Source organism: Micropterus dolomieu, linkage group LG23 (genome assembly GCF_021292245.1).
Source record: "Micropterus dolomieu isolate WLL.071019.BEF.003 ecotype Adirondacks linkage group LG23, ASM2129224v1, whole genome shotgun sequence".
Classification (NCBI taxonomy): domain Eukaryota; kingdom Metazoa; phylum Chordata; class Actinopteri; order Centrarchiformes; family Centrarchidae; genus Micropterus; species Micropterus dolomieu.
The window spans coordinates 25,383,151-25,398,663 of NC_060172.1; the positions used below are offsets into that span (position 1 = coordinate 25,383,151).

At 41.8% G+C, this 15,513-nt stretch overlaps 1 protein-coding gene across 3 annotated transcripts in view; it reads right to left on the bottom strand.

Annotated features, from left to right (window-relative positions):
- LOC123963212 (Down syndrome cell adhesion molecule-like protein 1 homolog) overlaps positions 1-15,513 on the bottom strand; it is a 52,415-nt gene that overhangs the window by 34,685 nt on the left and 2,217 nt on the right. For all 3 annotated transcript variants that reach the window (XM_046039878.1, XM_046039876.1, XM_046039877.1), the window contains exons 2-3: positions 8,374-8,694; positions 5,736-5,882 (exon numbers count right to left, since the gene is read on the bottom strand). In XM_046039878.1, the coding sequence (XP_045895834.1) occupies positions 5,736-5,882; positions 8,374-8,694 (468 nt within the window). The remainder of the gene's footprint in view (positions 1-5,735; positions 5,883-8,373; positions 8,695-15,513) is intronic.

A 15,513-nucleotide genomic window follows, 5' to 3' on the forward strand; every position in this document is an offset into this window, starting at 1 on the left:
CCCCCCCAACTGGGCCTCTCAAGCAAAGATAATTATGCCTATTGTGCCCCTTGCACACACGGACAACGCACGCACACACACACACACACACACACACACACACACACACACACACACACACACACACTTGTTTGTGCTAATTTACACACCCACCCACGTGCCTACTCAACCTAACTGAGTAAAAGATGACTGCCAGCATCCCATCTGCTCCTGCCCAGCTCTCAGTAGTCCTCAGCACACTGGGGCAAATGTGAAAGGGGCAACAATATCCGGAGAAAGTGAAAGAAAAACAGACAGAGGTGAACAAACTGCAGAACAAGTGTTATTAACTAAAACTGGGTTTTAGATGTTAAAAATGTATATGTTTCCACATTTCCATGTTGTTTTGTAATTTCTTAGGTATATCATTTCACAAGAAGCTGCTCAGTTTTAGGTTTTGGTGCTACTACCATATGTTTGCATGTGTATGTACACAATCGCAGCACCTTCAGCTGCATGATTTACTCATTTGTGTCCCCTATGGCCTACTATGTGCCATGTGGGACGGAAGCAGGAGCAGAGGAGGGAGAGGTGAGGGAGGCATGGTGTGAGACTCGAGGTTGGGGGTGATAGAGGGCGACAGTCGATGGGGTTGTGTTCAATGAGCCCTGGGGACGCCACGTGCTCCCTGTCCTCCTCTGTCACACCATGTCCTGCTGCACCCAGGCAGCCCAAGCACAACAACAGGACAGCTATCACACAGCAGGGCAGAGCAGCGCGCAGCCTTAATGTATCCCGAGTTAATGTTTAATGAGTGCTCCGTATTCAGGCAGGTTCATGTAAAATCTGAAAATGGCTTTATTGTGTTACTTTTGAGGGGGATGTGTGCGTTTGTATGTGTGCTGGCTTGTACATTTGTACTTTGTAGAAGCGAGTATGAGTGTGTGTGTGTGTGTCAGACCAGTGTTTACAAGAGTCTGCGGTGTCCAGGACAAGTGTATCTATTAATGTATTCCTGCTCTGAGTGCACAAGCACAGATTTACAAACACACTTTGTGTCCTAACACACCACTGCTCTCCATGAGGTCCCTCTGCCTTTGTCACCTCTCTCCTGCCTGCACCTGTGTGGAGCCTTATGACACTAACTTTTTAATTACTTAGAGGAAATGCTGTATCTGTATGCATGAAAAAATATGTGTACACTTCTATGATAACTGTCAAATACATATTGGAGCCACACCCACAATCATATACATACATGGAGAGCATATTATTGTAAACATCACTGAGAAAAAATATACCCATTAGCTTTGAGCGTTTCAGCATTTGTTTCTCCAAAGCTTTGCTTGCAAATTCTAGTTTCACAGTTAATTTGGCAAATTATTTTTTTAGAAATATATCTGCAACAATTAGTTGATTGATCAAATAATGGATCAACAGAAAATTAATTAGCAGTTTGATAATCTATTAATAACTATTGTCATTTTTTGAGCAAAAATATAAAGAAAATTGTTGGTTCCATTTGATACTTTTCTCCGTTTTATATAATTGTAAACTGTAATGTTTGGGTTTTGTACTGTCATTTGGATAAAACAAGACAGTTGACGATGCCCCTTTGGGCTGTGGGGAATTATAACGGGCATTTTCTAAACAAAACAATTTAAGAAAAATAATCAGCAGATAAATCGATAATTAAATTATCATTAGTGGCAGCCCTAGTTATGATGTAGTTATATACTAAGATGGAGCGCCACTAAATTCACCATCAGCAAACTTAATCAGTTTGACTTAGTTAGTTTAGCTTGCTTATTCCACATACTGATGAACTCAACAGTATTTTTTCAGGTGTTCCACACTGATGTATGTGCACGTGTGTGTCGGGTTGTGGTTGTGTATTGTTGTGTCTCTGTTGAACCGCTTGACTTCCAGCAGGGACCCCAGGGGCAGAGGATTGATCTGCAATGTAGCCTGTAAGTGACCTCGCCGCCCGTTGACACCCATTAGGATCCTGGTATGTCAGCATGTGGATACAGTCTGGTTTAACAGGTTGAATACACCGAATACACCTTTCCTCTCACAGTTTTCTGGAAATGTACAGTACAAACAGTGCCTGTTTAATGATTCACTAAATCAATTATCTATGCATGCAAAACACATCTGTATCATCTTGTTCTACCTCCTAGCAGAACAAGATGGCGTGGACGTTTAGAGTGTGACTGAATAAGAAAATGAGAGGGTGAGAGTGGAAAAACAGTACTAAGCATACAAAAATGAGTTAAGTGTTACTTTCAGTGTTTTTTCTAATCTCATCTATTGTAATTTTTCATTCTCTTATTTCTCCTCAGCAGCGGATTTTACGGCCATGTGTGTCAAATTACTGTGCAAACACATAAACAAAACCAAACTGTGTGGCAGGTGGATTACATGGAGCATGGTTGAGCATCTTCTGTGGACCACCATGTGGCCTCAGCCATCTGCTGGTCCAGTCTTTATTCATCGGAGCCACTCATTAGCTTTCTGCTGGTTAGACTGACGGCCTCGATCTGCAAGCTGAACCCTCTCTGTGTTCCACTGTTGTTTTTATTGCCGTCAACAAACCCTCCATCTCTCTATCTCCGCTCCAGCTCTCCTCCTTCAGATCACTGCTCAGACTACCATTGTCTCATGAGGGTCACACACACACGCACACGCACACGCACGCACACACACACACACACACACACACAAACACACAATGCTTCACTACAGGGATGCTACGGGACAGGAAAGCAAGAGGGAAATAGGTCAGACTGCCTGCACCCCTCCCCTCTTAGACCCTGTCACTGTCCAGGCTGGATAGGAAAGTGGGGCAGGCAATGGGACACACACACACACACACACACACACACACACACACACAGCTCCAGATGGGGAACATGTGTGTTTGACTAAATGGAACCTGTTGGGGTTCAGAGGGCATGGCTGCGTGTGTGTTATGTCATCAACTCAACCTTGAGATCGGTATGTGATTGTGCTACTGATCAGGGTCTGCACACAATGATTCCTCCGTGCAAAGGCATAGGTATGACGTGAAGATGAAGTAGACAATTCAGATTCCTTTTTTTTATTTTAAGGAAAGTGGGCAATCTAGTCACATTTGCTCTGCATTATGTAAGATGGTGGGGAAACACAGAGAAGAGCCACAGGAAGGAACTGTGGTGGGATTCAGCTTCTGGTCTGTGGTGGCACAAATGTTGCTTTGACGGTAGATGCCTTGAATGTATCAATAACTCTAATAGAATTAAAGTTTAATTAATTAAAAATTTAAAAAAATCAATACATAAACACGAAAATGTATTGAAACTAAAGGAGTGAGGAGTGAGGATTTTGGTGTCTCTAGCACCTATCCTTCATGCAGACATTTGCAGCTGAAATGCATTGCTGGAAAATAGAACTGATGAAACAATTTACTGTTTACAGTGGATTTCAGCAGACAATGTCCCGCTTTATCAATACAAACATTAGGAGTATTTGTTACCACAGAGATAGCTAATCTGAACTAAATAAAAGGCATGCAAGTCAGTTGCATGTGATTGTTTGTCTATCTCTCTTCGCTTCATGACAGACCGCATGCTGGGATAGGCTCTGGCCTCTCATGATCCTAAACAGGAACAAGCATGTAAGGAAAATGATGCAATGAATGTTTTTGTTTTAAAAAAGACAGGTGTACACAGACATATATGGATGTACTCGACAGCAACTCCACCTGCTGTGTTTCTTAAGCCGAACCTAAGAAATAGTGACAGCATCTGCCTTCTCACACGCACGCAGAGAGCTTTCAGTCACAAAATCAATTTTAATTTTCACATCTTCATTAGACCCATCCAGACAGTCCTTTGCTGGCCAAGTAAGGGGAGAGAGAGGTAAAAGAGAGTTAGACCTATGATGTTAGAGTAATTAAAAAAAGAAGGTTAACTAAGGAGTTGAGATCAGCATCAATAATGTTTCTCATCCGACTGTTCATATAACCACATGCATCTACTGTATATGGACATACACTATGCGTGCACTTACAATATTCAGATTATGTTATCTGTTCTGCAGACGTGGTCATGTTGCAGATAAGTGATTGTGATGATGAGTGAGTACGCTGATTGGCTGTAAGGATGATGCAGGCCACTATGTTGATTAGGTCGAGGTCAAGGTTGAACAAAAACACACTGCGTTGTGTTTGTGTGCTGCTTTCGTGGGGAAAACGAATGCTGAGTTCACTGAGCAGCTCATCATGTTCAACATCTGATCCTCACACTCACTGCTCATCAACTGACCTATATACCCTTAATTACACACAGCAGCCTCATGACACAGTATACACAGCAACACCCCATACATACAAAAAAAAATAAAAAAATACACATTAGAGAGGACCGGGACATCCAAACCAGATCAACTGTTTCTGTGTTTAGGAATCATAGGAGGTCACGTTGTTGCTGTGAAACAAAGTAGATGGGAAGTCTTAATCTGCATAGATATAAAAATATAAAATCTCATTCCATAATTCGTTAGTGGAAACTTTTTTACAAGGAAAATGGCTTGTTTGTGTGTGTACAACAATTGCACTTTTCATGTATTTAGTTATAATAAAATTAGAAATAGCATGTGGGGGAAATTAGTGAATACTTTTTAATTATTCTGAATTAAAAAAAAAAAGATTTTTGTGATAGTTCATAACGAAAATATGTAGTTCCTTAATGTAGCAGTTTTCTGGCAGGATGGTACGTGAAGACAAAAAGGTACTACAAAGTACAGTACAACGCTTAATACTGTACATGAAAACTGAAAATGAACATCCAAAACACACTGAACATGTCTGAAAATAACAAACTACTGCAACCTTGGTGCATGCGCATGTGTGACACAGTGTCTGTGTGTTTTGCATACATATAATATAAAACGCCATCTGCCAGGACCTGAGGCCGTTCTTGCCCTACTACCCTCCTTGCTTCTCCTCCTTTGGTTCATTTTTCTCCACTTTCTCTCATCCCTCTCTCCTACATTGTTATCATAGCATTTTAAAGGACACAAGCATGCAGAGATCTCAAATATATAGTGCACTACACTTAATATATAATCACATAGTAAAACAACTCTCATAGTATAATAACTTGCAATGTATTCACAACTATCTGCAGCAGACAAGAAGACTGAACGCTACATTTCTCTTTCTCTCTCTTGTGCACACACAAATGAGGTTAATGAAGATGAATGTGGGGGCACAGTCCTATTGACATTCTGTGTTTCTAATTGTGGCCCTGTTCTTCAAGGACATGGTGGTAAAGACAAGCTGGGAGAGGACAGAAATAGATCTGATGAGGAGGAAGTGTGGAATAGTCGCGGGACTTGGAAGAGAGTCTTTCTAATGCAGTGTCAATCACAATTATTGTCATTAGGGGGAAAACATTGTATGTGATGAGATGTAAAAGCAGTGACAGCAGAGAGGGAAATGTCTGTGAAAAGAGGATGAAGACGAAGGAGAGAGAGGGAGGTGATACAAGTAGGGAGGAAGGAGGAGGAGGACCAGATCAGTGATCCAGAACAGTGAGCAGACAGAAGACACGAGTTAAGAGTTTGGTCAAACATGGAGCCCAGTGGTGCATCAACTGTCCTCACACACAGACAGACACACACACATAGAAGATGAAGACACACCTAAACCCTCTGAAATAAATCAATCTGCCCACCCCTGGATGATACAAATCATTCGCGTGATCTCCTACCTGGGACGATGGAAACAGTGTCTCTCTCCCAGGACACAACACTGACGTACTCCTGCACGGCAGCGGGGATGAGGCACTTGAACACAGCTACGTTGCCCCGCATCGAGCGCTGGTCCGCCACCCGCACGGTGTAGGGCTCCCTGAAAACTAAAGAAACACACAAAAGATGTTGAGATAGCTGATACCTCGAGCTTCAAAGGGCAACATTATTTCCCTACCACTGAATAGTTGAGGCGTGGTGACCCATGATGGTCTAAATGTTGTTGGAGAAGCTTTTCCAGCCAGACACAAATACACTTCAGGATTGTTTTTGTATTAATGTTGATTCATTCATCTACCTAGAAGATGTGTTGAAAATGTATGAACGTTATGGCGATTTCCTTTTACTCACGCAGTAGCTCAGTGTTGGTCCTGTTCTCAGACAAAAACAATCTCGTACTTGTGCTTGAATCATAAAAAACAACACATTAACACTCTATAAAAACACCCTTTCATTAATTACCACAGCACTCCACTTTATTCATTGGAAATTACTGGTCTACTCTTGTATATTTTTTGAACTCTTCTAATTTTGCCTCTGCTTTCACTACAAATGGTGAATGCCGCCGTTCAGCGGGAAAATCATTCGGGAAATGATTTAGCTTTGGCATGATATCATCATGAAACACAGATCCACTGTTTTTGTACAGAACTTCATAAGGGACATTGTGAGCTACACATTCTAAGTATTCTGAAAGGTTATTGGTTCTTCATTTTATGCAGGTTCATGCAATATTTTACACTCTGTTGAATGAGCAGGGACTCATTAGCAAAATCACATGAAAGCCGAAGGTTGCTAAGAAACTGGTTCGGATTCCCTTCCCTGGTAACAGACACGATGACAGCATGCACATATTCCTGCTGCAAGAGGGAAACACATGCAAGTGCATGCAAATTTAAATCTTTGAACAGTCGAGTTGGATAACACAGATCTGTCAAGTTCTTTTGAAATAATATGGAACGCAGCACCACTGCTGTGAATTTGCTTAGAAATTGTTGTTATCCATGAGGCAGTAATGGTGATTCACATGAGTTCCCTGTCAATCATTGCTCAATGGTGGAGCGAGTACTACGCTGCGGCTGCACGACTGAAACCCAAAAGAAAGCGTTCACATCCTGCCTGACCGTAACCTGTGCACCAGAGCTGCTGAGGCCCGACAGAGGCTGCTGGCTGCAGGATGTTTGGTTCATGCTAATCCCTCGTCTCCCGAGGCCAGGCTTTAGGGTCATGTGGGAATGAAGGCAGCAACCGGCTGGCATGCAGCTCAGGGTCCTGGCTCAAATCCTCAACTTGGCACTTGTATTAGTTTTAGAATGAATATGAGTATTAGTTCAGGTCGGTGTTGGGAGGCAGAATATGAAAACAGATGTTGATGGCAGGAGGGAAGGGGGAGGGACCGACTGGCCTGAATGAATGACAGGAAGGAGGGGGGGACAATGGATGCTGTATAACTATCATCCAGCTGTAGTTTTTTTTGTTCCAGCTGAGGTTTGATGTAACTGTCTGTTTGGCAAAATTCAGCTTCTTTTTCATGCATCTCTGCTGGTTCTATGGCGGGAGGAACCCAAACCCCCAGATGTCTTATTTTACTTGAGATGAGGTCTCGCTTATTAAAGCAGCGGTCCAATCAATGGAAAGCACCAATTAGGTTTGTTAATGAGAGATAATTAAAGAAATGTGCTGTGGCTATATTTAGTCTGGCACAGGAGGACAGTTTGAAGAAGGAGGGAGCAGGGAGGAGAGGGAGGACACAAAAGAGAATATGATGGCAACAGAGGCAGTTTTTGGTCAAAAATTCCAAAAATAGACAACCTACAATATCTAATGGTGTTTATTTATTAATTCTTTAAAAAAAGAAATATTTTTCTTAGAAATCTTTATTTCACTTTTCAAAACCCACGAGAGTGGGCAAATTGTTATGCGATGTTTTAGGTCAGCATTCATCATTGTAAGAAATGGTGATAATGTCACTGACACTTCAATGGTATCTCCTTATGACCAGGTGTTGAATTATTTTTTGGTGGCCTTTATTGTACTGTCCTTTTAAAAACTGAAGGACTGTCAATGAGCATGAGCCGGTAATGTGATATAACCTATTGTCACACTTGCCCCCCTCATTTAAACTAGTCATATCATCTAAAAATCACATTGGAGCTGCTACTTAACTCTAAGTACTGTATGGGTTGTGTTTCGGATTTCATCCTACCAGATGGTGCCATGCTGTAGATGGAGTAGAAGGGGTTAGGTCGGTATAAAGTGCAGTAGTTCATCACCAGCTCAGTCAAATAGGTGTGAGCACAGGCCGAGGCCTGGTGTTGTATGTGATGCAGATGTTCTCTCTGTGGACTGTGTTCTAGGTCAATCTGTGTTCAGGTCGAGGCGGGCTATTTTAGGGTAGGTGATTCTGTGTGTGGGTTGGGCTTTTTGCAGCTGCCAATCACATCTGCTCTACTTTATGCTTTCACAACTGTCCCATCTTGTTGTGTCTAACTTTGGCCTTTTGTTCCATAACACCTCTTTTCCATCTCAATCTTTCAGATCCTTCAGCCTTTCTTTGCTCTTAGGCCCGTTCCCTTCCCAGCTGTGGTCCCAACTCACCAGCTTTGATGCGGATGTTGGGGCTGCGGATCTTGCCTGCTTGGTTTTCGGCAGTGCAGAAGTAGTCGTTGTCGTGGATGTAGCTGTTGTAGGCGGAGGGTGAGAAGGGGTACAGTTGTAGGGTGCCATTGGCGTGCACATGGCGGATGTGGGGCACGTCGTAGATGTCGTCGCCGGTGGCAAGATACCAGCGGAGTATGGCACTGGGGGTGCCCCCTGCTGGACAGGGCAGGGAGACCCCCACCGAGCTGGAGTAGGTTACCCTCTGCAGGGAGGCATTCACAAAGTACAGCCTGGTGGAGCCCACATCCTCACTGTGTACTGCAGAGGCAAACACACAACACAAACATCACTTAACAGGTCAAGATGGAGGTGTGAGGCCAACGATGAGCACGTGTTGTGTCATGTACACAAACACGCAAAAGTGAGAGTATAAGCTAACAGGACTCCACTGCCATTGATTTAAAGCAATCAGCATGACATTAATGGAAAAAAAGTGGACAGAGTGGGAATGTCCTTCAAATATGTGGCAAAATAATCATAACAAATGTATGTCAAATGTCTAGCTGCAAACATCAGTCATGTGATCCAGAAAGCTGGGGATTTGGGATAAAGCCTGCGATGGTTTAGGTGGATCGGAGGGGGGAGGAGCTTGTTACCTTCATACAGTGTGTGTGCACACATACACAAGCAAAGACAGAGAAAGGGAACACGCTGATAGGTTATGTGATTGGAATTTCTATGCCAGACGCAGAGATTTAAGTCTATTTAATCTCCTTACATATTTAATACACACATACACACGCACATACACACACACTCATACACAAACACACACATACAGGAATTTTCTTCATTGGCACTCAGATTAAACACATACAGCTCCAGCAGAGAAAGTAGAGTGATAAGAGTGTCTGAGGAGGGTGGGGGTCTCTTAAATTTGGGGTCATTATAAGAAAGATTAGAAGAGAAAGGAGGGTTTGTGGGGGGTGGGTGGCAGTGCTGATGGACAGATGTGGATGTTAACCACCACTGATTCTAAATGATATCATCTAATACATACCATCTCACCACATGTTCACCCTGTTAATGTTCAGTGCAGCACTGAAAGTCAGTAAAACATCGTGGAAGATACTGATACTGAAGAACAGATACTGAAAGACAGAGGATTTTGATCCAAATTGGATCAAATTAGCACTCAGCATTCTGCGGTGGTTGCTCTGTCATTACTGTGTGTGTTTTTTTCTTTTTTTACAATATGGATCAAATTGATTTTTCCTCTGTATGTCTCGCCTATTAAATGCAGCTTGTTGAAATTGCTGAATTTTTAAACTACTGTCAATATTTAGTAATTAAATTTAATTCTAAAAGCAAACTTTGAGTGGTAGAAAGTTTGAATCTATTGATATTGCTTTTTTAAATTGCATTTAATTTGATCATTTCATATTAAATTTTTTAATCGTTATCACAAACATTTGATAGTGTCTTACTTTGGACAAAGCTTGAGGTGTTGTGATTAGGTCAGGTTTTTTGTGAAATGTTCTTTTGATTTTATATTTAATCCTTACTCATTGGTAAATTTCATAAACTGTTTGTGATGCGATTACAAAACAGATCTGATGATTTCTTCTTTCGCAGGAACATTTTCTAAAAATCTATATGAACAGAACAGTTACAGGTCTGGGACTCAAATGTATTTGAAAATATGTATCTGCAGTTTTCTTTTTTGATAAATGGATAAATTCTTTTGGTCTAGAAAAGGTCAGAAAGTACTGAAAAGTACCTTCTAACTTTCCTGAACCCCAAGATGTCATCAGATTGCTTGTTTTGCCTGACTAACACACCAAAACTCAAATATATTCAATTTATACTCAAGACAAAGAATAGAAGCAAATTATTGAAATATTGCTTGAAAAAATATATATATAAAAATAGTTGACTAATTGACTAATTGACAAATGTTTTCACCACTAAAAAAAACTATTTTTTAAGGTTTTGACTCTGTGGTCCAGATCATCTGTTGTCTGACTTTATTATGGTACCAGCTAATTGTTAAGCTCACCTTAAACAGCAGTACTGAATGTAACATACAGTACACCAATCACAGCAGCTCTTTGCCTGCATTAAGTTTGCCCATTAGATATGATATTGACCCTAGTGAAGAGCTAAAACCAAACACAAGAAACGAAGTGATAGCAAAAATTGTGCCCGATTTCTTTTGTCGGCCCATCCAAACAAGGCCTTGTCTTTAATGAAGCGCAGCTTTTGAGCTATGTGGTGATACAGACAGAAATACCTTAACAAATAAGGCAGAATCAATCATCACCATCAACAGTGTCACTGTGCTGGCACTAAGCTCCATGTATCAGATCGAAGAAAGACGCAGCTATTGCTTCCATTCAGCTTCCAGCATCCTTTTTAAAAAGTGCTACTATCCCTAGACAAGAGATTGATGAAGCTGGGCAGAATGTTACAGATGGTATATGAAAATGTGTCTGGCAGTCCAGTGGTGGGCTGCAAAAACCAGGTCAGACTCCCTCCCCTCTGCAGATTACTGATAATGGCCCCTGAGCATAAAGCCCATATTAAAGATTGCAATATCTATAATCTCCCAATGGGGGGACATGACTAAAGTGGAAGAGTGAGGGGGTCACCCTGAGAGCTCGGGGGGGGGGGGCTGGGCAGCAAGAGAACCTCTCATACAGTCGATTATATCGCCTGGGGGGCCTGGGCACTGGGGGGCTGGGGAGCACTGGGACTGATGGAGCGGGAAGTGGAATAGAAAGGGGATCAGAGCAAACTCCCACCACTCAGAGCCTGTCAAAACCAGGCAAACCACACATGCACTTACTCAACACACACACACACACATGCATACAAATAAACACATACACACTCCAAAAGAAGCTCTCAGCGCTCAGTCACACTGGGAGGAGAAAGAGAGAGTTGCCATGGTGGCGCTGGCACTTGAAAGCTGTGACTGAATAAAAAACAATGCAAAAATTTAACCTAAAAACAGTGACTCGCTGAAAAAATTATATTTAGAAACATCAACTAACCAAACCTTAAATTCTGTCCCAATGTCTCACACATTGGCAGTTTGCAAAAAGCTGCTGAAGTGATCAAATATGTTTAAATGGCACAGAGGTGAGAACAGTAGGCTTCTTACAGAAAGTGTATGCAAACAGTGTTCATTTAAGTGTGTATACCCTACAGTTTGGTAAAAGTTGCGTGTAAGTGCCTGACAGTCAGCGATAGCATGAAAAACTGCTGTTTGGTTAGGTGTGGTCAGGCACAGCAACATTAGCACATCATACTGGGTGCACTCCAAAACTCACTTGGCACAGTCCTGGTTTGTGCCGGACTGGCGGAGTTTCCACTCCATTTAAAACCAACTGTCGAAACATTACATACCACCCGTGCCAACCTGTATAGACGGCTTGTGCAGCAAGAAAACAAAATGCCACATGTCCCAACAGGTAAACAACAGAGACTGCATGGTAAACAAATCTTCATGCCATGACTGAATTCATGTTGAACCCATCTGATATTGTACCTGCCACCTCACACACACACTGCCATGATCAAATCGAGCCATTATGAACACAAGTACATCAGAACAGGGAACTATTCTTCAGGTGTAACAGCTCAGGTGATGTTGAACCAATGAAAGGATCAATTTAATGTTAGGTTGTTACAATTTAAGTTAGGCAATGGGCCAGAAAAAATTTACCTAACCTTATGTCTTAATTCGTGATTATGCCATCTAACCATTTTTGAACTGTCAACTTTTTATAAAACCTTTGCTTGATAAGGGAAGAGAAACAGGGAAGATATGTTTTGATTACAGCCTTGACAATGCAATGCCACAAAAAGCATGTAGCCTAGTTAACATCCTAACCAGCATGCTCCCAGCTAACTTAACCAGCCACTAGAGTGAGCAAGCAGCAGGTAATAGTTGGTTGTTGTGTTTTTTTTACACGCCTCTCTGAATTTACCACATAACAGACACTGTGTGTCAGTTCTAAGGGTGTTTTTTAACTGGTTACTCGAAATTAACAAAAAATAAACACTAAAGCTGATCTCTTATTTGTTTTCCATTTCTGAAAAGTCCCGTCTGGTCGCTTTCCCACATTAATCAACAGCTGCAACTCAGTTATTGTCATTACTGATTTTAAATTGGTTTAAAATGTCAGAAAATAGTAAAACATGTCTTCACGTGTCTTGTTTTGTCCAACCAACAGCCCAAAACCCAAAGATATTCTGCTTCCAATGATATTAAACAGAGAAAAGTGGCAAATCCTCCCATCAGAGAAGCTGGAAGCATAGAAGGTTTGGATTTTTTTTACCAAATCAATCAAAATAGTTGGAGATTAATGTTAATTGTTGGAGATTAATGGTTAATTTTCTGTCCACATTAATCCATGCTGATTTAACTAATAGGAATTAAACCTGCAAATGGGCCTTAACAATTTGAGACAACTTCCTTCATTTTCTGGACACCACGTTCCCTTGTGATGCATATCCACAAAGATCTAACTAGCAGCATGTGGACAGCCTGATAGCAGTATTGACCACAGCTGTGGGATTCCTGTGTTGCTGCTGCAGTTCACCTGCACCCAGGAGGCTTCATCAGCCTCGTTCAGACACAGCACCGGAGATAAAACCAGTCCTCACTGGAAGGTGTTGCAGCATTGACGGTGCTGCTGAAGCTAAAGCACAGGCTGTCAGAGTCGCAGCCACTATTTTATACATCCTGCCAGAGAGCCACACATGAATATGTATGTCAGAGAGGCAGAAGTCATAACCTATGCAAGGTTTCATCATGCATAATGCAGCTGATCTACGCCTCTCCAGGATGTGAGTGCGCAAATGCGCACGCACGTACACACACACACACACACACACACACACACACACACTGTATTGTGCTGAGCAGGTAAACAAACCCCAGAACCCCCAATGTTTCACATACACACATTCTCACACCCAGAGCTCCCTGTGCCCAACCGGAGGCATAATACCTTCACATGTTCTTCCTCATCTCCTTCTCTTCTCTTCTACGTCTTTCCATTTCTTTCTTATGGTAAAATCATTTTCACAGCACTTCTTCATCTTTATAGGATTTAGCGATAGGAAACATCCATTGTTAAGGTCAAAAATAGGATTCAACTTAACAGAGATGAGACATGCACATCAGCCATGTGAACTGTCAAGAGCCTCTCCCCTCTCTCCTTGACTGGTTGCTATTTTGGAAACACCTTCATTTCCAACCAGACTTCCTATCCTGCCATCTCTCCGTCACTCATCCTCAAGGTGTTTTTTTGGGGGGGACAGAATGTTACAAGTTGTGTTTTTGATAAGGGGGCTCAAAGATTGAAGCTATGTGTGGAAACATAAAGCAGGCAGAGTGAGGAAGTGGGAGGAGATTGATACACTGTAAGTAGGGGTGTGAATTGAATATTGGTGGGTTGCAGGGGCTAAAGATAGGTGTAAGCTTAGGGATAATCCTCAGGGGTCCGGCATAAGAAGGTGGTTGGTGGGTGGAGAAGTAGGGGGGAATTTTGTTGGGGCTACATATAATCAACGCTCCCCATCTACTGTCTCTGTAAACCCTGTCCCCATGACCCCCCCCCCACACTCCCCCGTGCTGTGTCAGTAAAAAAAAAAGTGTGCTACTTCAGCAGTCCCCTGGGACCTGCTCCCCCTCACATCAAAGCATCCAGTTTCTCTCTTAATGTGAATATCAAATCTGTGGATCACAAGTCCCAGCACAGTCTGCATAAACTGCCCCTCCCCCAACCTTTAATTCTGCCTAGTGATGAGGGAGAGGGAGGGAGGGGAGTTACTGCGAGAGGAAGCGATGGAGGGAGGGAGAGATGGAGAGAGAGATCCAACAAAAACAACTACTTGCTTCAGAGATTTGACATTTGCTGAACGCACCCTCCTTCTGAAAATGTGCAGCTCCAGCATCCAATAAAAATTGGAGGTCTGGCTCAATTTTAGCATCAGTGTGGCGATCCACAGAGTTCTTGATGCGGTGGGAAAAAACTATTCTTACTGGCAATGGTGTTCATTTGCATCTGTTTTTGTTGGGGTCATTTTAAATTATTCGTTCCTATTCGTAATCTCATCGGGATTTCTAATAGATTTAAGGGAGAGGGAAGCCAACGAAGAGCAGGGAAGCCAACGACAGAGCTGTAACATCCTATTGGTTAGCTGGGAAGTGCAATGAGCTCCATTTCCCTGCTGACAGTCTTAACACCAGCACACTTTACCTGACATTTGGCAACAACATTGATCAAAATTTGAGTGCAGATTTTTTCTTCTTCGTTGATTTTTGAAGGGTAACTGACATTTGTTTGGTAAATTATATGTAACTGCTGAGTTTAAAGTGGTTGCAAGTCACATTGTCTGATCAATCAGACCTTGATATCTTTCATTTTAAAAATGGCCACCAACAGTCTATTCATAAGACATCTCATTTTTTTTATTGGGGCACTGTTCCCTCATTTTAAATTTAAAGAATGGAAATCATGTATCCTAGCCCCAAAAGAAGAGCCAAATTGCAACCAAAATCACACTGAAAATTGGTATTTCTCCTCCAACCCTATTTAAAATGGGTCTTTTGTAAAATTAAATACTTTCAGGTTTAAGCTGGTAAAAAATGTAGGATTGTGCCCTGCCTGAGTTATGATTGGCACCCCTGCAGACCACACAGCTATGTCATTGAGTGGTGCCTACACTGCAGCTCAGGTTGCAGCTTTAATTGTGCAGACTTGCAAAGGCAGCTCAGGGAATTGGACTGGGGAGGGGGGTTGGTTTGCATATTTTTTATTTGTAGGGTGAGCAGTGAAGAGGACAAGAGTATGCCAGGGTGAGAGATCACCTTATTGCTTTGCACAGCTCAAATTCAATTCAAGCCATATCCTTTGAATGTTATACAAATATTTTGTTTATTTTGTTTAATTAATTTAAGTTTTTTTTAAATCTATAGTTCAAAAAAGGCCTAAAGCAGGCCTGTATCTTAAAATAGTTTATAATTAATACACAATTACAGTGAACACACATAATCTGATTTAAATGATAGCTAAAAGAAAACAGTTTTTGTTTTCAAATCACCAATTAAAAATCACAATA